Below are 25,491 nucleotides of genomic sequence, written 5' to 3' on the forward strand. Positions count from 1 at the left end.
AATGCTTATGTGGTTATTATGCATTCAGGCTACTCTCCTTACTTTCTGGCAGGAATACCAAGAAATATGTCCTTACAACATGAGTGCCCTGCCCAGGGATCATTAATAATGCAATGCAATGAGGAATAGTGAGGACAAGGTCACAGAGAAGGTTAAGGTCACAAAATTATGACAAAGTTGAATAGCTCTCATCAATTTGTATTAGTGTTTAAAGTTTGATGAAAATATCTTGAATATTTTCTTGAAACTGAGTTTTAAACACAACAAATAGTAGAGTCAAAGGTCATAGGGAAGGTCAAGGTTTAAAAAAAGACATGTATGATAAGTTCTCACTAATATTTAACAGAATATATGTGTTTAGATAAAAATATCTTGAATAGTTTTTTTGAAACTGAGTTAAACACAAATTAAGGAAAAGTGAGGTCAAAGAAAAGGTCAAGGTAAAAAAATGTTGATGCAGTTGAATAGCTCTCACCAATGTGTATCGGCATAGCTTTGATAAAAAATATCTTGAGCAGTTCCTTTGAAACCAAGCTAAACAGAAAGTGTGCCAGAGAAAAAGATGGAAAGACAGACATGACAAACACTGTCTGCTCCAGACATATTCTTGGTTAGGCATAATGATACAGCTGTTCGAGTGTTCCTTGCTAACCAACAGTCAGCCATTCTATGCATTTCAATGAATCAGTATGCATCATAGCATATAATAATTTCACTCTCAAAGAAGAAACATTAAAATTGAACATAAATTATATTTTATTCATGTATATATATATATATTAATATCATAAATAAATTTGCATAAAATGCATAATAGAAAAAAATCCTAGCTAGTAATCTCTAATTGCAAAAATCTACTCTATTTCCCCATTCATACAAAGATACCCACAACATCAAAGCATTCGTTCACTCTTTCAATCTCTTGCTTTCATTTCTATCTAAAACACAGCACTATGACTTCCTTGTATGGACGGAACTGAATATCACAGACACTTGATGGATCATCAGAGAGTAGCATCTCCGTAAAGTTATAAATAAAAAAAGCTCAGCAAAACAGCAACTATAAATAAAGCAAATTTACAGCGAAAATATCAGATCTGAATCCAGCTTCCTGTTCTAATATCTACCACAACACTTTGTAAATAGGACTACCAAAATTAGAAAATTTGGCACGAGACCTGTAGTATATACATACAATTCTAAATAAATAAATATTTCACTTGTGTGAATTATGAAAATACCTTTATGTCCATATGGACATATCATACCATGGACAAACTTCAGCATAAATAACCTCTACACTATTTTTGATTTTTTTTTCATCTTGCTACATTGTATATAAGTTGTAATCATATCATTGTACAAATTTCAATATACATGTACATTGTACTTCATGGACTAAAATTGGTACAAAAGGCCAATTAAGATACACAGTTCTTTAGATATGCATTTAATGCAATACTAAACTCTAACACTTAAAAGTTGTACATACAGAGGCTTACTGTATACATACTTGTAACATTCAGGTTAACTTTGATTTTGTTCAGAGGTAACTTGGGTGTCTGATAATGTATACAAATAACTCCACTACCCATGCATTAACACTTGCTATATAAGGGACAAAAAAATATTACAAATAACATATAACCTTATGGAAGTCGGTTCAGATGGAAATATTGCAAAATGTACGTAGCCAGTATGTACAAAAATACACATTAGCACTGACACAATTTATATATAACTCCTATTTAGATGGAACAGGTAAATTGAATAAAAAGTCTCGATTCATTTATCTGCCAACATTACTTTCACAATTATACATTTAAGAGATTGACTACAAATATCTTTGCAATTTGTGTATTAAAGCTCATACAATCAATAATTAAAACTACTTTGTAACAATATACATGTACCATTAATGCTAGAATATCATGATAACATAAATTACAAACGATGGAAACATGATTACATTCGTGTTATTACATTTATGATTACACTCTGTAATGGCTACTGTAAATGTAACTGTATTTGATTACATAATTACATGAATACAGTCAGTATTGGTTATTGTCGTGCACAGAGTACCAGGCCTCTCGGGGATGGTAATACCTGTCCAGGTGATTATAAGACTTGCCCAGGTAAATCAGGTTCTGAAACAAATATAGATAATACTAATGACCACAGTCTATCCCCTCCCATTATTGCCCCCCTCCTGTTACTGGGTGACGTTGAGATCTTTTACAGGTGATGGCGATCTCTTGTTCAGCTGGTGATAGGATTTACTCAGGTGAATCAAATCCTAAAATAAATTCAAACAACATGCCAACATCAGCAGGTGTCCAAACATGTTACGGTATATTTGAATATCATTTTTTTTAAAATTAATTTTCAATTCTTATATTTAGCAAGGTATGAAAAGACACAAAACTAATTAGTTGTAATTTAGAAACATTAAAGGTAGACTGAATATAAGTAATCTAATCTATATATATAAATGTACATGTACTAGCTTTATAATTTAATGAAGTTTTAAGATGCATGAAACTTAATGATGAACTGAAGCCAGAGCTCAGAAACATGCAATGAAGCCAATGTTAGCAATGTTTATTAGATTTAGGTTGTAATGAAATAGTTGCCAGGTCAGCACAGCGTGTTCACAGCTTTGGATACATGCAAGCACCATCACCATAACCTGCTAAAACTGTAACATTTTCTATATTAGCACAATATCTATAGCTACATGTAGCACAAGCTAAGCTACAGAATGCTTTCTCTAGATATTCATTAAAGCACCAATTATATTTTTGACAACAACATGAAAGAAATCCATATACCAAAATTCAGAAATGCACATCTTTTAGTATTTGTTTATGTATTTTAACATTAAATTAATTAATCTCCTTAAGGACAATATAAGAAATATACCATTTGATTCTTTGACTCTATTAAAAAAAGTACATTAAACTTAAAATTTACAATATTAAAAATGGGAATATTTAGAGAAAACATCCCTTTAATAAAAAAAAAAAATGAAAGCTTTAATGCAAATAATTTTCTACATATTTAGGTGCACAGTATGAGGTAAACTGATAAAACTAAAATGTTCGTCTAATATTGGTTACTACATGAAAGATGTGTAAAAATGAAAATTAAATATAAAGAAATCACTATTAAAGCTCTGAGGCAAATGTTTTGTGTTCTTCATTAAATATAACCAGAAGTTGTAAGAATTATACATGCATGTACATAAGGACTACAAATACCTTCCATATTATTTTTCTAGCTACTACAGGAAAAATTTTACACAATATTGTTTGCCAACTGACCAATTTTAAATACTTATCCAAATATCTTATCATGGAAATAATTGCATTTCATACTAAATTCGGTAATAAAACAGAGATGTAGTTAACTGCTTTTATCAGCTGTGTTCGCTATAAATTGATATTTACCATACTTTGGAAAAAGAATAGTACTTCAGATCCTCAGAAAAGGCAAATAGCTGTACTGAATTCAATGGCAAAGACTTAAGCCTGTGTAAAATTTTTACAAATTTTTAAACAGTTGCCAAGTAGTTATATACATATATGAGTATTCTGTATTGCTAACATACCTTCGCCTGGTCAGTGAGGGAATTCTGTAGACGTGTCATCTCCATCATTTTCTGTGACATCATATTTCTGTTCATTCTCTGATGTTCTGCCACAGTCTCACTGTCTATTAATCCTTCCTTAGATCTCTGCTCCAAATAGTGGGCCAGCTTCTCTCTGTGTGATGGCTGGTGAAGGGAAGCTGACTGTGAAAAGCAATGATTGCAAGAGTTATCTCCCTTATAATGTGATAACTGATGTACTTCTCATATCACCCCGCTGATTGTAGATCTATTGCACTATAGCATCAAAAACTTGTAATATTTGATTATATAATTTGTGCAACTGCTTAAGAAGATAAAACTCAATATGCATAAAATCAAAAATTTTATCCATAGTTCTTGAATTTATTTGCATTACAGGTATTTTCTTTTGGAGAAAATGAAAGTTAACTTATCACATATCCCTTTTTTCTGTGATCAGGCATATATACCATTATACTTTACTATAAAATGCTGACTTTAGTTGTTTACAGGTCTGTTTACTTACTGAGCGATAGTGAGCTGGATTTGACAAATCAGGAACAGAGTAGGAGTTAAACTTGCTGCTTTTAAGTGCAACATTCTCATCTTGAAGCTGCATGACCTTGGCTTTTAACTGATTTATCATTTTTTCATTCTGAATATCGTGTTCTACGGCAGAGGCATTTTGATGGATGATTTGTTTTTGGTTCTGAAATGGAGAAAAAATATTTATGAAATGGAAGAATTTGCTATTATCAATAGTGAAAGGATAAAGTGTATTTCATATCTCTAGGCTTTTGTCATCACATACTACACAACCATGCTTATGCAGAAGGATGAACAATAGCAAATACTTTACTTTTATACATACACTTTATATACTTCAAGTGTAATCTATTTTTATGATTTTTGTGACATCTTCCCTACCTCTGCTAGTCTGCGGATTTCTCTCTCTAGTCTTCCTATCTCATAATTTTGTACTTCACCCCGGGGACTGTACTCATAGTGGGGGGTGGACACCAATTTGTTGTTATATTGCCTACAACATAAAAATATCAGGATTTAAATACATGTATATCACTTCTGAATCATAGAGTTGAATCTTCGATTCAGATTTCTTATTTAAGTCATAATGGTTTCCCAAGGTGAGCAAGTTGACAGTATACTAGTTCCGACTCTCATTATTTATAACTACAATAACTGTTCTTCATCTGATGAGCCTAACAATCTGATACACATTTCCAATGATTTTTGTTTCTAGATACAACAAACCTTCACCCTCAGCAGTGTTACAATACCTTGAGTCATACAGTGTGTCCTCCATTCGATTCATCATGGCATCAGTAGCCATTCTCCATTTATCATAGTTATTTTGTATGGCTTCTATATCCTCATCTCTCTGTTTTAATATCTTTACATATGTCTTAACTTTCTCAGTGTAACTTTGCTCCTGCTGTTGCAGTTTTTGTTCATTTTCCTGATAAAACAATTTAATTGAGCAACATCTCCAAACAGACCAAATGTGCTTTTTTTGAATTACCTCCCTTGCATCACTCAGGTTATAGTGTGACTAGACAGATCTATGACAGAGAGTGCAATGTTTGCAGGATACAACATCCAGTTAAGCAATATACATGTATATGCATGTATCTATATTTATAATGAGCTCTAGTTTTAGAGTAATTGTCCTTTAAGAACGTGCCAAAGTAAAACAGAAGACATTGAACTCTCTGGTGGTTTGTGAATTTGTGTTTTATGTGCATTAATTGTGCTACCATTTCCTTACATTTGATTGTTGGGTTTGTGCACATTGTACCCATTGTATTCCAGTGCTGGCACCTGCTACAAAAAGCACAGAAAAAAATAAAAAATGTGCAACAACTACAAAAATCTAACATACAATGCACTTTAAATAATATTAATATACATGTACATATTTTACTTTGATTTCAGATAACTTGACATATTTTAAAAACATTGATTCTTTTAAATCACAAAAAATTAATTTAGTAGAATAAATCAGATTATTGTAGATAAGTTTATGGAGAACACTTACCTTCATCAAGCTCTGCTTCATTTTGTCTAGCTCTTTATTCTTTTCTATTTCTATCTCTTTCTTTACATTTTGCACAAGGTCGTCCTGTACCAAGATAATTACTGCCATGTTATAAATTCTTAATGAAGTACAACTGTACTCATAAACACAGAGTCTCTTAAGAACTAAATTGATCTGAACTTAAAATGGTGTAAGAGAAAAATTGCATTTGGACTTGTAGATTTCTTTTTTGAGTCAGGTGAGATAGTTATTATTTGATATTTTAATTATTTTGACAAAATTTTCACAAATTTGGGTTATTGTTGTATTTAATCATTGATAATAAGGATATATGCAAGAATGAAATATTTGTGAGTAAACAGTCTTGCTGAACTATGCAAAAATAAAGTTCTCAAAAATAAAAATTGATTTACAGCATTTGTACAACATATTACTAAAAAGGGTAACAAGAACAGTGTAGTATTGGAATTCTTCATTGATATCCTTGAATGACAGTTGTCAACCTTATATTACAAGAGAATCCTCCAATCAATACCAATACCTTCTCTCTTTCCACTCTCATTAGAGCTGATTTCTGTAATTCCAATTCTCGTTTTAATTCTGTCACATGGTTACGTAGGTCTTGGTTGCAGGCTCTGAGGTTTGCCTGCGCAAAAAGATGCAATTATTAAACATCTTTATTCAAATTAATAAAACCAAAAGAGGCACATACTTTTAAAAAATTCATACTCAATTTTGGGATTCCAGAGAATTTTATAAGCATTTTAAAATAATGGAAATTAGTGCATTGAAGGTATTTTTATTTCTGTGTTTTGTGATTTTGTGAAAAGTAAAGCAAAATTACTCTCTGTGAATTATACTCTCTATGCAAATGAAATTTTTGAAAATGGTTATATAACATGAAATTAACAATACAAAAATATCTGAAATTAGTTAACATGTATGAAAATTTCAGAGCTGGCGAAAATCACACATGTATATCTACGCAAACTTTTCAGACTAAACCCTGGCCCATTAGCAGAAACAGACTTGTACAAGTGTCATTTTAACAAATATATATATACATATTACTAAAAGTGGTAATGACAGACTAAAATTTATCATTATTTTAACAAATAAATAATTAAAAGAGGTAAGCTGTAACATCTATAGAATACAAGGCAGCCATGTTAAAACAGACAGTATTGCATATACAGGAAAGTCATCAGCATTATTATGTGTGACAAACCAACCTCTTTGTTATCTGTGGGCTGTATCTATTGTGGAACAAAAAATTCTGAATAATACATGAACTTTACATTTTTCACCCATCGTTTTTCCTTTGCAACTATATCAATTCTTTTTCTGTAGCTACGACTGCTGTAAATTATTCAATGTTCAAAATATATGTACGCAGACATAGCATGACAATCCTTTACTAATCCTGGTACTAAAAAGGAAGGGAAGGTTATATTTAGTAACACGTGATTACGATGCATAACAATAAACTTACCAAAGCTGCTGTGGTAGGAGTTCTCCTGCCATTGGGAGTGTAGCCTCCATTTTCTACTTGAAAGCTGAAAACAAGATTGTAAAGACTATGCATATCTAATAAAAATTGATAAACTCATACAATAAATATTGCTTATCTGCTTTGTACGACACTGGCTTCCTCTAAAATTACTTTACTGAAGGAATATGAAACACCCCTCCATCAGACCATGACTTCGGTTTAATTCTAACACTCATATCTCTTTGTATTGATAGATATAACAATCAATTACTATAAGGGTTCATTTCCCTCTGAACTAAAAAAAATGAAAGTATAGTGAAAGTAAACATCTAGAATTCATTTTTATCCCACGTTTACCCCTTTATCCTGTGGATATGACTCATTGGATAATTTTTTCATATTCCACAGTTAAGTGCAGTTGTGACGTCACAATGGTTTTTGCGTTAGAGTGATGAAGTAAAATAAAGTGGAGTCCTATATAAAACAGTGTAAAACATTGGATGTGAAGTATTTAACATGGGATAAAAAGAATCTCCCATGATTTGTAGTTGGATATGACTTTTATCCAACTCGTTGTGTGTTTTTATCCCCTCACCAAGGCTCTGGGATAAAAAACACACAACTCGTTGGATAAAAATCATATCCAACTACAAATCATGGGAGATCCTATATATATATGTGCAGCTTCTATACAAATAACAAAGAAAATCTTTCTCCTTTTCAAGCTTATTCTTGGAGATACAGTTAAACTTGTCTAATCCAGACACCATTGGTTCAAAAGATATTGGCTGGATTAGACAACATTCTGGATTAGATAATATTTTAAACACTAGAATTTACTGCAAAGGAGTTAAAGTTTACACTGTATTAGACAAGATTTCAGAATATAGAACATCTGGATTAGAGAGGTTTCACTGTATAACCTTCCACTGACATTTTAAACCATTAAAGACGTAAATATTTGTGTAATTTTTATCCTATCCCACATACTTTTTGAGATTGACTTTCCGTGGACTGCTGCCTATAACTCCAGAGTTGCGTCTGCATTCCTCGTTGATTTCATTGACGATTGTCCTCTCTACTCTGTCGAGAGTGTTTTCCAGCTCGGGTCGGACGTAAAGCTTCCTCTCGGCCCGGAGATTACATAGCTCCTCCTCTTGTCTGCGTATAGTGTTCTGTAAGCGTTCTATTTCTTGTCTGTGTTCCTAAAATGATCCATTTTTTTTTTTTATAAACATATCCATGCAAATTATAAAATGCTTCACTAAGAATGAAACAAAACTTTAAAATTTGGAAAAAATATTAAATATTATCATATTTCTTATATCCCTATGTTTTAAATCATTTTAAGTTTAATTCACACAAGTGTAAATCAACTACTGTTTGAAACAAATTTATATGTCAATCACCTTCTGAAAAACCTACTTTTAAAAAACTTAAAAAGAAGCCTTTCAGTTTTAAAAACATATACTAAGTGACTAGTCTGTGATTCAAAATGAGTCTGTCATCTCTCAGATAATTCTTGCTTGTGAATGAAAATTGGTTTAACCATAGCGAGACAAAACCTACCTGTAAATTTGTTTAAATTCTATGTGAAACACTTTTTTTGAGACTGACACCAAAGCTACCTGTTTGAGTTTTTCCCGGACTCGATCCATCTCCTGTAACATCTCTTGTTTGAGCTGATCTTTGGCTCGAGCCACTGCCATCATACGATCATGTGCTGCCTGTTTGCTCATCTGACGCTGCTCCTCAAGATCCTGTAAATTAGAATTTGAGAACGATTGGAGGTAATTTCTAGTATCATATAACATATTAACTGCTACTCTTCAAGCATAATTCATATTGTTTAAGAGGAAATTTAATATTGCTTATTCCAGAAAACTACACAAAACAGCCAAAATATCTTTCTCTTCTTTTTCTACTTTAGCAAAGAGAACTAGAGATACTCACAAAATAATAACCCCCACTGCAATTTTTTTTAAGTGGCCATTCAAATTTTGTAAATGTGATTCTCCATTACAAATTTATAGCCAAGAGTTTTATTCTTTTTTAAGATAGTGACCTTGAACTTGCTAGAATGACCCTGGGTCAAGGTTAAGACACATCCATAAGCAATCTCTGTATAAAGTATGTTCTGTCAATCATTCTCCATTACAAAGGCGTCAAAGTCATGACAGAACCTTGGGTATTTTAAATAAGCAGTTTCTGTACCAAGTATGAGCTTCCAGTCATTCTCCATCACAAAATTATAACCTGGATAAAAATTTTATATGTTTTTCTTCCAGTAACCTTGTATTTACTGGACTGACCTTGAGTCAAGGTCAAGACACACCCTCAGGTCCTGGGCAACCTAATCAGTGACTCTCCATTGAAAAGTTATAGCCCAGACAAAGTTGCACAGACAGACGGACAAGGTGATTCCTATAAGCCTCCCCAGACTTTGTTTCAGAGGGTATAAAAAATATTTTTTTTTATCCCACAATGACTATTTACATTTTATCTTTCCATCTTTTTTCTTGTGTTTTACTCATCTGAACAGTATACAATAAGTATCAATTTCATTTTCTTGTACACATACATGTAGACAAATCTTGGTGAAAGCATTTCTTCAACAATAAAATGATATAAACTTGACTTTCTGTATGTATAAGATTTCCCTCATTTTTCCCGAGTTTGCGTTTTCATGAACACTGTGATGATAGGTGCATGTACCAAAAGAAGATTTTAATGGTTACTTAATTTGATGTTTCCATTTTGTTCTGACCATCATGCATTTCTTTATATTTTTATGCACAGACAGATTATGGTGAGAGTATTTCAAATACTGTTGAAGTATTTTTTTCTGTGTGGTATTAATTTAATGTATGCATATGTCACAGAAAATTCTCCAAGCATACTTAAAATACACTCAATGTATATTCATAGTGGCAATCTAAGGAATCCACATAATTTTATACCTGCAGACAGAACAGAAATTGTGATTCCGCAGAATTTAATTTGACCCCATGGAAAAAGTACATTTATAGTACATGTGTGCTAAAATTCTAGAGCTCAAAAAGGCATATGAAACATTGATTGAAATCGGAGAGAATTCCACTTTGGTGCTGGCGTAAAAGGCAGGACTCATGTTTGTTAAATGTTGACTTATTCATGAAAATTAAATTAAAAGTTAGTTAATATGTTTATTTTGTTCACAAATCCAATATTTACCAAGCATTCTGTAAGTAGACCTAAAGCTTGAATGAGGTACCATTTAAGATGATTAATACATTAACAGACATGCTCAACATCTTTGCATGGTCAAAGCATGTTAACATTTTCACAAGTTTAATCCCCTTATCTTTTTTCATTTTAGTCCTGAATTTGTATAATACACTGCAATATAAAGTTATAAAAGGCATTTTTAGACTACTCAAATGTAAAGTTTTGGTGTGCTGAAATTGTCATTCATGTCTGTATAGTCTTGGCACAGTTTATTCAAAGTTCTTTACTATCGGAAATTTCTTAACAAGGGTCATTTGCTAGCTGTATATGCACAGATAATATAGAGAATGTTTCTGAATACTAACGGTCTTACCTTTAAATTCTATAAATTCAGTACAAACAAGTTTACACAGGAATTTTATACACTCCTCAATAAAAACTTAAAACTAATGTACTAAACATTTAAAATCCATTTTCCTGATTGAATAACTAAATGTGAATAAATGGCCAAACAAATCTTTTAAATCTGATGCTAAAAGCCATTATATAAGAAATAAATATACAAGCATTGATTTGAAGACTGCATGCACTTGTACAAATAAATTTCTTAAAGTTTTGAAATTGATCATGCCATTTGCTCTATATTTTTAACAGCATTTGAAGTATTAATACATGTATATTTTTCATGACAAGGAGAAAAGAAGATTTTTATGAAATATGATAGAAACCTTTGACTCAAGAATCACAGACGCAAATTATTCTACTTTGTGAACCCATTAAAAAAAAGGTGTATTTAAATTTTGATTTCCAAAATCATCAGACCAGTTTGTCTAAATCAGGCAAACAAATTTATTCTCTGCTGAGTTGAAGATTTGATTCACATTACACACTTGTACAAACACATACAGACTTTAGAATAAAAGTAACATTAATTCTCAGTGTAATACACCACATGAACGTGTCAAGACACTTGAGAAAAATTCAATATATTAAACATTCAATCAAAGAAAAAGTCTACATATTAGCATTCTTTGAGTTGACACATACATAGCCTACTGCTGGCTGTATAGTTACTCTCAATGCAACCCATAACAGCATGGAACTATAAGATTATTGAGTACATTAGATCAGTATACATGTATAGCTTGGCTACAGTCATCTTCTGCCTTCAAATACAATTTAAATGTCAAAATGTAGATATCTCTACAATATTAGCTCATAATAATATTATCATAATTTGACTGTGTACTAAAACAGTGATTTTTTTCTTAATTTTTTTTGTGGAATATTCCAATGCCATGTTTACAGATCCACAAAATAAAGCCACCAATAGTATGGAAAACCATATTTGCAATGAACATTAGACATTTACCTCCCATCACACTTTTATTATAAGTAACAAATATATAAACCACTACTATATAGCAAACAACTCAAGCAGACTTGAACCATCTACATGTAGATAATCAACAAACACCTTTAATTAAAGAAAAAAATGACAGACCAAATATAATTGACCGAAGATCAATTTTTCAAACACACCTTAACTGAGATCAAACTAAGACTGAACTATATCTCCCACCTTAATTAAGTTTCACTGTAATGATTTTACACCCTGTTAATTATTACCGGGTACATTATTGATTGTCAAACGTCTTTTAAACCAGAGAGTGTCAAAATGATTTAATAAATTAACTTGTATTGCCAAACTATGTATTCTAAATAATCTCAATGGTATTGAACTGCTGCTGGGGGAAAAACATCATTCTGCTAGTAAAATAATCTTCAATGTAATTTAAATGTATAATATTTAGATAGTAAAATCAAATTGTTCTCCTTAATAGGGAAAAAAGGGTGTGGAGGAGGGGTATTTTAAATATAAATTACCAAGAAAGCTTTTATTCATTTATTTTTAAACTCATTAATCAAAATTAAATAATTTATCAAATACAATGTACTTACATGTAAACAGTTAGTGAATCTTGTTCGGATTCCCCTAAGTTGGTCATAATCCAAATCCATTCCAGTAACTGTTAGACCACTCGAAATTGTTTCAACACATTGGAAAAAGAACTTGGAGTACTCCAACACTGCCCTTGTCAGACAGACTTTGTTCTTCTCAAAATTTTTATGATACAAAAACTACTACTCCAAAATATCGTCTGAAGTATGTTGCAGGAAATTGGGCATAAAATTTACTACACATTTAGATTTACGGCATCTAGACTTTATTGGAAAACGTATGGGTCATTTATAATGGCTGTAAGTTTACACACTGATGCATTATTCAATAGTAGCCAAGACAGTCAGAGCCCTAGATCTTATAGGGTCTGCAGTATCACCAAATCCAAAGAATCTCAGGAAAGAAAAAATTTACCATCCAGAAAATTAATTTTTATACACCTACGGAAAGGTGCGAAGTAGAATTGTAATTAAGAAATGGAGGTTTCTTTTGAATGATCACAGTCCCTTTCAGAATTTAATAATCAAATGCAGGAACACCTGAAAGACTTTTCCATCTCATAAAATCAATACCAAGCCAATAGCAATAAACCACCAGAGTATAGGTGACACAATAATCCAATCAAACCGTAATATAAACCGTGCACAAAACTGAAGACCTTTTCAAGAGGTTGAAATGGAAAAAAAATCTAAAATAATATCTACACTCTTATGGCTGAATTATGAAGGAGCCCTATGGCTGTTTAACTTAGTGGAATTAAAAGTCGTTAAATATATAATGTTTGAACTTTCACAATACAGCAACTGAGCCGTTTAACACATACATTGTTTGGTAAATACAAAGATCATATTTCTTTTCCCATCTTAATCTGCTCAAACAATACAGTGATAATGAAAAATGAAAATTTCTGATCCACCTGTTAAACAATAAGCCAAACTAAACATGTTTAATCAAGAACTCTGGTGACTTCAAGTGGCAAGCCATGAACAGACAAAGTATACAAACTTTTCAATTTAGAAAGTGATAAACTGAAGAGATTTGTTTAACTGATAAGATAAAGTCATAGAATAGTATGTGCCTTAATCTCTTTAATTCTATCAGGTAGGAATTCAATTTCAATGAATTCTGATAGAGGTGTTTAATTTGTTCACAGAACAATACAAATAATATTCTGTTGAGATTAAATGAAACCCCCATGAATGGAAAAAAGATCTATATAATACAGGTACATGTGTATATCAAATATTTAACTGTATAAACCCACACACGGTCATCATACTGCAATCGTTTTCATTTATAAATATTTGATTTGTAAAAAGCTCTTGAGGACTTAATGGATCATTTTGCAATCCTATCCTACGGACTATAATTTTTAAACCATACGTGACACATACATATTTCTTTAGTTAGGATATTTAATAATTTACAAGTTTTAAAACTGTTTGAATCAATAGATATGATTCACAATGTCTTAATTTTTTATCATTTCATTTTGTCTTATTTCTCATGAGTAGAACAGAAATTGCCCATGAGGTGGAAATATAGCTATATATAAGTCTTAGTGAACTTATTCATTGCAACTAGAACAGTAGCACTGTTACTTTAAAATTCCCAGACACAGCTATAAATGCAAAAATAAATCAGGGCATCAAAAACTGTCACAATTCTTCTTCATTTTACCAAATGCAATAAAATCAAACAGAGCTTTAGCTGACTGGAAGAAAAGTGGCTTAGACCATTACTGTAAAATCAGAACAGTGTTACTGAACATCAGTAATAACCCAATAAATCAGGTGTACCTAATGTGTTTTACTATCGACTCAGTAATTTTACATTTATAAAGACAATATATCCTATGTCCTGCACAGTTATAATGAAAGAATAATGAGAAAAGAGCAATTATCATTAATTTTAAAGGTTTGTATGGAACCAGTGAATAGCACAAGCCTGACAAACACTTGCCTACTGACAATTCAGCATGTCTGCCAATACAGGTACAAAGATAAAAGACAGATGCATAAATAAATAATCATTGTTTTGTTATCTTTAAGTTTATTGCTGCCAACAAATCAATCAATAGTTTAGCTAAATGGCAGACTTACTGCCACATCAGCATTTTCTCTCCTTCACAAATATATATTTTTGAGTAGATACCCAAAGAAGAGAAAGCACACTAAACAGCTCAATGATAACCAAGTTTATACCACTGACAAATTTTGGTTATTCCACTATGTAATCTTTAATAGAAGATTTATATGTGAAATTTTTATGAGCAGATGGTCTCGGGTAATTACATAAAAATAAAGTTTTTGCACATAAAAAGTGATGTACAGTATAACAATTATATGTCACTGTTAATACCTATTTCTTATGTTTTATCTTTCACTACACAGTCTTGATTCCAATAATTGGTCTCTACTGACAATGGAGAAAGTGCATGGTTCCTGAATGATTGAGAACGGAACTGATTATGTATGTACAATAGGCTATAGCGAATGTCTACTATTCAAAATGAGGGTGGCGTAACTGGAGTTTCTACACTTACGGTAACCTTTAATTTAGCTGGTTCATCCTATGAAATCAAGGAGAGAGTTGATTGATACAATAACCTTTTTAAGCTGGCTGACCATCTAATGTTGAGGAGAAGGTTGGGAAACACAATCACAATCACATCATATAACTGGCCTATGAAAGGGATATCAAGCTGGCTGCATGGTCCTCTTTTGTTGAGGAGTGGGCTAGTGGTGGTGGTGGTGGTGGTGGTGGGGGGGGGGGGGTGTCTGCAATTATTTTATTTAGCTGGCTAATCCTCTGATTTTTGAGGTTTAAAGGATACAAGTAGCTGGCAGATATGTTTTGCTGAGGAGAGAATTGAGGGTATGGTTACCTGATTCAGCTGGCTAATCCTCTGATTTTGAGATAATTGTGGAATGAGAATACACTGTACCTTGTTTAGCTGGGCAATCCTTTCTATCAAGGTCCCTTTGTGCTGCCTCTCCTGTTCGAGTTCGTTCGCCAGGTTCTTCAGAGTCTGTCTACTCTCTTTCTGTTCCCTCTCCCTCATCAGCAGATACTCTTTATCTTTCACCAGTTGCTCTCTTTCCTGCTTCAAAGCTTCCTGTACCTTATAAAAAGAAAAAATAAAGAAAAACATATTACATACATCCAAAAAGATTTTTAAGAAAACTTATCCAGGTTCCTGTAGTATATTGTGAAAACAAAAAAAGTTACATCTTGACCTTGAACTCAATGATTCAAAAATCTCTATTAAAATTTCTTGTTCTATTCACCCTCCACCCATGATATGAATATTAAGTTCTTAGGTTCAAGAGTATGCAAGTACATAATTACATTGTTAAAAAAAAATCTCATTTGACCTATCAATAATCTTGATCTACCTATATATACAATATGTATATGTATATAATATACCTTGACCTTTGACCAAATAAACCCTAAATCTTTTTTTTTAATATTTGCCATGAGTGCAGACAACAAGAAGTCTATTCCATGGATTGAAAAGTGCTAGAATATATTGTGTTGCATGCCTGTAAAAATGTTTATCAAACATCACACAAATCGACTATTTTTTAACTACATGGACGTTATACTACCCCTAAACTCTAGAATTAGTGCCTATAAGCACATAAAAAATAATTTGCTTTAAAGTTATATTTCCTGTCCCGTTTGGCCTTCTCTTAAAAAAAAAGTCCATTTAGCATACATGTATTTGTGTTTTGATGTGAGAGCCATAATACTTAAAACTGAAAAAAATGTGAGAGAGCCAAAAAGTAGGCAAAAAATAAACCTTTTGTTCTGTGTCATCCTTAATTCTTCTTTCCAAGAGTGACCTGTCCTTTTCAAGTTTCCCCACCACTTCTATTAACTGAGTTATCTCCTCTTCTTTTTGCTGAATAAATATTCAATATACATTAAAAAAAAAAAAACCTTTAAAGTGATAATTAAAAAAAATGATTTTTTGTGGAATGATACTTTAAAATATCCATTTCAAAATATGCAGTCATTTATTTTATAATTGGTTAAAGATAAATGATTATATATGAATTAATAATATGTGAGTGATTATGAGTGAAAGGGGCATTAAAAGTGAGAAATCTTGTATTATAATGCACAGGTACATGTACTATAAAATACATGTAATACAAGTATCTTGACCATACATGTGAAGCAACTGTAAACAATTTCTTACAGAAGGCCTTACCAAACAAATTTCCTATGCTAACAAAAAGATTCCACTTCAGATAGTCACAATATGACCCATAGCCATCTTTAAAATAATATTTGTTTGCCCTCTCCCGACTTAGGGTAAAAAAAAATGGGTCAGTAGGTAGATGGGAAATTTTTTTTTTCTTGAAAATTTCAACATAACATATTGATGGGATGAGAAAATTCAGATATATAAAGGGGAAAAAAATTATCGCTTCACAGAAGTTGAAAAAAGTTTTGAGTTGGGCCATTTTAGCCAGTCGGTCGGGAGAGGGCAAACAAACAATTATTTAAAGATGGCCCTATTTGCAATTAATTGGCATTTAGAGGAGCATCCTAAATTTTACTAAATGTATATTAAATATATTTATGGAATTTTGTGTTATAAAGTAGACATTAAACCCTTTTTAAATCAAGTGCAAAAATAAAAAAAAATATATACACAAGGTTTAGTAAAATACAAGTAATAATGCTTATACAGTAAAACTTGTCTAATCCGGTGACCAGTGGTTCCAAAATTTTTGGCCGGATTAGACAACATCCGGATTGGAGAAAATTGAACCATTATAGCAAGTTAAAAATTACGTAGATATAAACAAAGAGTGGTAAATAAATACTTGATCAAATGTGTCATTTTTTACGTTTCACTAGAAAAAATCGTCTATTTCCGTTTGTTTTGAACTCTTCAGAATTTTCATTTCAGTTAAAGTTTTTTATTCAGTATCGAAATATAATATCTCTTGGTCATTTATCAAATTTGAAAATCGTTAAATGTTTAAAACACACCCCAAAGCCTCATCGTAGCTGTAAATATTATTTAGTTAGGAACAGATTCCTAATTAATTTCTTTCTTTTAAAATTAATATCTTCGAATATTTAGACACTGTATTTGTTAATTTCAAATATTATACATGTAATGTATATTGAACCAAAATCTTATGTCGTTCTGGTCGTTGTAAACTAGCGACGCAAAGGGAAGTAATTCGAACTGCACGTCGTGCACGCAAAACGAAAGTAGAAAGGAGGTCATGAATAAGTCTCCAAGTTTTTCTACAGATATGCTACACGTAACCATCATTATCACTCATTCTGTTGCGAGTTTCCTCGCCTTACTTGAGCCATTAATGATTTTTTTTAAATCACGTTTGTTAAAATCTAAACTGTCAATACAGGATAGATCATTAACGGAACAATAATTACCCCACGCGAGACTTCTCTAATGACCAGCCGGCACAGGTAAAAATAAATGGCCGGATTAGAGGAGATAATTTGTACTAATTATGAGCAGTTAGTTCTTTAAATAGCGGCCGGTTTACAGAATAGGCAAGATCCGGATTGAACAACATTTATCAAACATAAATTATAAAGAAAATTCACGGGACTAAAATATTACGCCGGACTGAACAACATGCCGGAATGCACAACATCCGGATTCAACAAGTTTTACTGTAGTTAAATGCAGATTATAAATTCCTTAACAAATATATTTTTACCTTTATATACTGTCAAATAAAGAAAAGCAAGCCATGATGCATTATCCACCACATAAAGTAATTCTCATTTTATTAAGTATTTAGATCATAGTATAATCTGAATTCTCTCTATTAGTTGGTTTACCTTGAGAATTTTTTGGTGTTCTGCTGTGGCCCGCTGAAGTCGTTCCTCTGTCTTTGACCTTCCCTTGTCAACATCTTCCCTGATGTTCTCTATAGCTTTCTGTTTCTCCAGGAACAAATTCTCTCTCATCTGTCCCATAGCTGTGTCCTACACAAGAAAATTAACTGGATACATGTACATGTATATGGGGACATTTTGCAGTTACCGTACATACTCGCCTATAAGTCGTTCCGCCTATGAGTCGGTTGTATTTTTAAGCTTAAATTAGAGGGACTGAACCACTAAAATACCAGTCTTTTTATAACTCACGTATAAGTCAGATAAAGAGTTTTGGACCAAAGTTTAACTCCCAAAAAAACGACTTATAGGCGAGTATATACAGTATCTGTTCTTAGCTTTTCATAATCTTACCATTTCTTTCCTGAGGGTTTGAAGAGTCCTTTTATGATCATCCAACAGCCCATCTTTCAGCATTTTCTCTCTTTCTAACTGTCTCTTCAATTCTCCAATCTGCTCTCTGTAAGTTTAATGAATATCTAAAATTTGTTAGCTTAGTTACTAAGAGCAATTTATTTTCCAAAACATCAAGTCTTCTTTTAAATAAAATTAAACATATTCCAAATATCTTGCGAAATCTAGCAGGTTGACAAATACCTGAGTCGACCATTGGTTTCCTCCATCTTTGAGTTTTTCTCCTTGATGTCTGCCAGCTCTACACAGACCTTGTCTAGCTGAGCTCTCAGTTCCTCGGCCTTCCCTGACCTCGCTCTGTACTCAGATTTACCAGATTTAGACAGTTCCTGAAGCTCTTCATACAGACTAGCTTTATCCTATTAAAAATTTTTAGGGGTTACGATAAATTCTTTCATTGGTTTTAATTGTTCATGTTTCAAAAGTAACACTTTGTTAGCTTAATTACATGTACATATATTATTGGCTATAATGATACTGTCACTAAACTGTTGGACATAAACAGTAAACCAGTCCTGATTTATATGAAGAGTAAAAAGAAAAATTAGAATCTTGTAAGCAATAATATGTCAGGAAAGACAACTCTGCACACTGCCTACCCTGATAAGATTTGTCTTCTCCTTCTCCACCCTTCTCAGAGCTTCCTCTAGTTCCCGTACTTTCTGAGTGTCCACTACAGGGAAGGGTCCTCTACTTTCTTCCAGCTGACTTGCTAAATTTTCTATCTCCTGTAAAATGGAAAATTGAATTTGAAGATACATTTAATTTACCACAACCCATTTATCCTCAATCTTTCATAAGACAAAATTTGACATTTTTACATATTCACATAACAAATATCATAACCGGCAAATGTAAAGGTATATAAATAAAATTATAAAATAAAATTATATATACATGTATGCATATGCACATGTATGATATATTCTATAAATATTCTAATTAATATCATAATTAAAAAATATAAGACAGATACACAATCTCTTACATCTTTGAGTTCTTCAGTCTTATGCCTGGCCTGTTTCTGTTCATTGAAGAGGTCTTCCTTTGCCATCTCTAGCTGTCTGACAAGTTCATCTCTCTCTAACTCGAGGCCATCAGCCTGTCTCAGTCGATGTTTCAGACTCTCATTCTCCTGGATAAGGGCAAGGGTCTGAAAAGAAAAACCAGAAATTAATGTCATCCAGTGTCTACATCTCTTCTCTACAATTTGTTGGGTTTTTTTTATTAATTCATAATTCAGGATTATTAACGTTTTCTTTTAAATATGCATTCACTTGTTTTTGTCCTATCACAATACAGCAAAAATAAATTAAAACTGTAATGAATAACAACAACAAAATTGAATACACTATGTATAAAATAATGTAGCTCTAAGTAGTCTCCCTTAAATTCTGATTTCTATTACTCACCTTATCACCAAGATGAGTCTGATCCATCTGTAGAATATCACCTGTCCTTGACCTTAGCTGGTCCTCGTAACCTTTCAGTTCCCGCTTCCTCCTGTTTAAGTCTTCACTCATTCTTTCATAATCTCTCTGCTTGTTGTCTCTCTTAAATTCTGTCAGCATCAGCTGTGTCCTGTAATATGCATTAAACAGAAAAAATGAGTCCTAGATATATTAACAAGTGTATCAAAATTAAAAGATTTGTCATTTCAACCAAATACAGAAGAAAACAATTAATCGTAACAGTTAAAGGGAAGAAAGTTCCATCAATTTATGTCACTTGCCTGGCATCCTCAGTCAGGGCTTTAATTTCTTTAAGTTGTTTCTCTGCAGTTCTTACATCCAGGAGGGCTCTCTTCAAAGACTTTGGTTCACTCTCACTTTCTGACTGTAAACGCAAATAAAAATACATTGTGTACATAACCATAATTTTAAAAAAATTGAACACAGGGAATATTTCACAGAACAAAAGTATTTTCATGCAGCTACATGGAACATCCAATAATATCCAATAATATGACCCTGAATTTTATCAAATACTGCATCTTGTATTGATATGCATATTCATGAAGTTTCAACTGGCAAATTTTCAAAGAACTGTGACCTTGACCCTGGATGTGACCATGTACTCCTTTAAGTATTCATTTCAATGGGCTGAATACAACAACTCAAATACATGTTTATGATAGGACCTTACAAGATGTTTCTACCTTTTGTGTAAAAGATTGTTCCTATCCAAAAGGATAAACACTGGACTCTCTAAGTGCTTGGCATACACTGCAGGTGAATGAATAAAATTATACATTGGTACAATTAGTTAATACTTTATCTCTTACTCTAGAAGGTACTCCTCTGGCAATCCACTCTGATCTGAATGATGGCCTCTCCTTATTGTAAGCCAGATCTAAATACGTGGGGGACTAAAAAAGAGATGTAGATATTAGCAAATTGGATCATATAAAAACAGCATACATGAACATGTAAGTCAGAAAGCATCACTACTTACACTTCTACCATCTTCCTGTGCAGGTGGCGGGAAATCTTGGAATGAAACAGACTGCAAAAAGACAGTTCATGTATATTATGACATTCAAATTTGAAAAAAAAATTGACAATTAACTTTCTTTACATTTCTTTGGATTAAAACTTCCTATTTTCATTTTTCTCTTACCAATTTTTCTTCTGTAACCCTTGGTGAACCCCTTCCATTGAGAATGGGACTTATTCTTCCCAGCGAAACATCTGGAACTTCCTGTGAAACACGAGGTCTCTCTGGTGATGTTTGGCTTCTCTCGTGATCGTAGGAAGACCGACTGTAGAAAGGTCTCTCTGAGAGACTCCTACTAGTGGGCTGGCCAGAACCCTCATAATCATTAGACCTGCGGCTCCTAGTCCTCCCTCTATCTATAGGAGAACTGGTTATGGGGTTAAAAGTCTGACTAGGGGCACTTCTGTCATACAGAGAATTGTCATTAACATCACTGAAATCACTGTCCTGATCATCATATCTGTCTATTGGTTTTTGAGATTTAGGTCGCATCACTTGCCGACTTCTCTCTTGTTCACGAGGATTTTCCACACTAACTGGTTCCGTTCTGTCTTGTGTATGAGATTTCTTTTCTCTTGGAGAACTTGTCATAGTTGGTGAATCCAATCTGTTGATGAAATGTGTTCAAGTCATAACAGCATGACATGATGTATTCAATAATGGAGTGGTCCTAATAAATAATGCAACATTGGAAAAAAAATCTTACTTTTGTCATTACAAATACTATAAATCTTTTTCCTTTTTTTCCCCATATATTAGATAGAGTCAAACCTCGTTATCTTGAACTCGATGGGACCAAGAAAAAACTTCAAGATATACAGGGGTTCGAGATATTGAGGGTAAAATACGTAAGAAATATGTGGTTAGGACTTCCCAATCACTTCGACATATCCATGGTATTCGAGATATCCATGTTCGAGATACCAAAGTTCAACTGTATAATAAACTCATAATTAATAAAAGATATGAGGGGAATCTTACTGAACATCAGGTAATCTGTCAGGAGAGAAGCTCCTTGTGCTGGGATTCTGTACATCTGGGTATTTCCTGGTCCTCTCTGTAGGAGAAACTGACCTCCTATGTAGGTCCCTGGGAGAACTAGGCTGTCCATATAACTCTGGTGGATGGATAGAACCAGACTTCTGTTTGGGAGGGGGAGGACTGGAAGAGGTACTCATTCTTTCCTGAGGGGCAGGGCTGAATCGTCCAGTAAGTGGGTCGGGGCACCCTGGAGGTAGCTGTGATCTTAGTTCTTCATAGGAAGGAAACTGTAAAGGAACCAAATTAAAGGGAATTTTGAACAAAGTCTTAATAATGTGAATTGTGATCATAGTGAAAATACTGAGATTGAAGCATAACCCTGGTTTCTGCACTTATCAACTCAAGTACTGTAGTGTGAATTACACATAGGACAAACTCCCAGGTGCATGAATTAAAAAAGGGAAGAGTAACTGAGAAATTTATCTAGCTGAAATGTAATGCTTTATCCATAAGTTTGCTGTTAAATTTTTACACCACGATACAAAAATAAACTACAATGTGTAAGGTTATTTGTCAGCATCATTTCAGTAAAGTAATGGTAAAATAAAGCACACAAATGTATACATGTAATACACTATATGTTTCAGGAAGTTGCAGATGTTCAAAATATTGTATCTGTAAGAATTTTACTCAATTCACGTAATATGTTTAAAATGTTGCTAAAAATACATTTATGCCACACCAACAAACAGATTTTCATACTTACTCTGTTCATTGCTGAAGTTGATAAACTCATCGCAGTACGAGTGGGGGACTTTTCATCCCTGCGGGAGGGGTGATCTCGAGTCTTTCTCTCGTCCATCTCCTTCTGAATTCTGGCCGATTCCTGCGCCAGTTCCTCTCGGTCCATCCTGGCATTGGGTCTGTCAACCTTCTTGGAGACGGGTCTACAAACAAATTAAACTGTGTTAATATCTGTCAATTATTCATGCTGTGACAAATCAATTCTTATATATATTAATGTACAAAATCTGCTGAATGCACCTGTAACCTCCAAAAAGCATATCTACACTTGCTGCCCAAAGCGTATACACTTAGAAGTCAATGAATCAAGTCATCGGGTATGCTTTGTCTTGTATGGCTTTTTAATTAGTATACCTGTACAGATAAATTCATGAGATAGAGACTTTGCTGGTATATACAACCTGTGATATTTAAATGACTATCTGTTAAATCCATCTAATCACTGCGACCATGCTAGAGTTTCAGCTTGATAGGATTGAGTTCTCGGATGTTGTATTATATTGGTGACAAAGTGAAGACAGGGTTGGCTGAGAGATTCGATATTTAATCAAAATCATGTCTCGGTGAAATCTGTATAGCTTCCAGCATAGTAATACATAGCGGGGGAAAATGGAAGCAATGAAGTGTCATCTTATGTCCAGTTTATATGCAAAATGATATTAGGGTCCTCTCTTTATTTCAAATAACTATTAAAGCATGGTAAATTATTGGAGTATTGAACATACATGTGCATATCACGTCAGAATGTACACTTTCCATGCAATTGATTTATTTGTGCATGTATAAATTGGTCAGGAATTCACATCAAATATGAGAAGATAATGGCACCACCTGAGCCTCCAATTTCAATTTGTTCAGATCTATTAAATGCACAAGGACCATTTTAGGCACCTGTATCCATTATTCAAACATTATCTTAAGCTGTTGTTCCGTAATATTTGGACCAAGTTTCCAAGGTATCTGTGTAAATGCTACCTCAAATCAATTTTCCTCAGTTTGGTTTATAGTGGGTGTTCTGAAACTGCATGCACTGAAATTAGCTTGCTTTAATAAGATCTCTGACGTCTGAAACATTGCACACAGTATATACATTCAAAAGTTCTAAATGCTTTTTGTTACTTATCATTTTGGAAAGTAGTTGAATTTCATAGCTACACTAAAATGCCCCTAAACAATAAAGGATTTAATAATAAAAATTGCAAACCCTAAGTTTATTACAAGATACTGCGTGTAAGGGTGTACAGTGCAAAAATCCAGGTATCTTTTTAGCCTGTTTTTCATGCTCTATTATATAGCAAGAAATTGTCGACTCATTCCCGTTCATTAACATTTCAGCTGTGATTCACATCATCATCTCCCCGATTCATACACCACACACAGTCTTATACAATAAATACTGTATGGTATATTCCAGCAGCTCTATACAGAAAGCATGACAATTCAATCAATCTGTTTATCCTATTGTCTCTCCCAAACTCCTACACTGGTCTTTATTAATAAACAAGCTAGGAATCAAATACCCATGGGAAGACCTGTCAATTAACAGGTGACATTTTAGAGAATAGTTTGCTCATTACTAAAAGGTACATTTTTGGACAGGTTGGGATAAAGCTGTCTTACCTGCCAATTTTTGTGAGATCTGTCAAAGACGAACTGCGGAATCTCAAACGAATGGTTTGTTCCGCCTGTCGAATGTTTTGCATCCGTTTTAAAGACTGTTTTAGAGTAGTTAAGAATTCCTCTGCTGATTTATTTGCCTGAATTTCCATTCTTGAAATTCCAGAATTTTTGAATTTTTACAAAAAAAGAGGATTAACCTAAGTACACTCTACATCACTCAAACTTCACTATAATCCAATAACTATTTTGGCAGTGACAAGCCATATGTCAGTGTTAAACAAAGTTCTTCTTCAGGAAACACTTTTAATCAGAAGATCCTTCAGAAAAGGACTTATATGAATGTTCCAATGAAAATCCCTTTTATCAAAGAACATACACAGAAAAATTTAATATGTTCGATCCAACAGGTAGAATGTACAAACGGGTATATTTACGAGTAGATTACTGTAAAGACACCCAAATCCATCTCTCCTTAGATAAGCTTCCTGGACAAGAAGTCTCTCAGCAAAGACTCTACCTACAGCCAACACACACAACCACTTCTGGATACAGATCTTAAACAAGGTGTCCCTGTGTTGAGAGAGGCATTAGCTGGCCAGCAAGAGTTTAGACCAGACACAACATGCCTTTAACCTTACAATTTTAATTTCAACCACAGAATCACCCATTTCAATGATTTACAGAGAAGGCAGAACACCCTATCCCTTTTTCTCACAGTATCCCTTTATTTCACATCAATAACCCAGTACATAGTAATTTTTATGGACAATTTAAAAACTGTATCTTGTAATCAATCTTTTATTGTTCACTGAAGCAGACCAAAAGACAATGATATGGTCTGTCAACAGGACACATAACACTTATGTTGCAGCTAGACTATACCAGCATTCCTTACACAAATCAAATTTCTATACGTCTTTGTTTTTTCTTCAGGACCGTAATTG

General features: G+C 33.0%; 1 protein-coding gene across 1 annotated transcript; it reads right to left on the reverse strand.

Moving 5' to 3' along the window:
• Positions 1-738: 738 nt before the first annotated feature.
• LOC133196918 (trichohyalin-like) lies at positions 739-25,036 on the reverse strand. Its single transcript, XM_061332763.1, has 26 exons — positions 24,548-25,036; positions 22,890-23,070; positions 22,124-22,410; positions 21,266-21,749; positions 21,101-21,151; positions 20,931-21,014; positions 20,379-20,482; positions 20,059-20,227; positions 19,635-19,799; positions 19,246-19,374; positions 18,830-19,005; positions 18,587-18,692; positions 18,176-18,322; positions 16,140-16,241; positions 15,279-15,455; positions 8,790-8,921; positions 8,152-8,366; positions 7,162-7,225; positions 6,902-6,925; positions 6,211-6,315; positions 5,670-5,753; positions 5,400-5,455; positions 4,541-4,652; positions 4,140-4,322; positions 3,614-3,796; positions 739-2,299 (listed from the first exon to the last, which is right to left on the reverse strand). Exons 1-26 carry the CDS (start codon positions 24,694-24,696, stop codon positions 2,216-2,218), a joined length of 3,753 nt encoding a protein of 1,250 aa, XP_061188747.1. The 5' UTR covers positions 24,697-25,036; the 3' UTR covers positions 739-2,215.
• Positions 25,037-25,491: the final 455 nt, after the last annotated feature.

Source organism: Saccostrea echinata, unplaced genomic scaffold (genome assembly GCF_033153115.1).
Source record: "Saccostrea echinata isolate AGI-Se365-2 ecotype Australia unplaced genomic scaffold, CSIRO_AGI_Sech_v1 ptg000030l, whole genome shotgun sequence".
Taxonomy (NCBI): domain Eukaryota; kingdom Metazoa; phylum Mollusca; class Bivalvia; order Ostreida; family Ostreidae; genus Saccostrea; species Saccostrea echinata.

Coding starts and splice junctions, on each gene's coding strand:
- LOC133196918 (XM_061332763.1), bottom strand. CDS start 24,696: ATGGAAATTCAGGCAAATAAATCAGCAGAGGAATTCTTAACTACTCTA. Junction 21,750..22,123: donor GACAGATTACCTGATGTTCA/GTAAGATTCCCC, acceptor TTTCATCAACAG/ATTGGATTCACCAACTATGA. Junction 19,006..19,245: donor AGAAGACAAATCTTATCAGG/GTAGGCAGTGTG, acceptor AATTTTTAATAG/GATAAAGCTAGTCTGTATGA.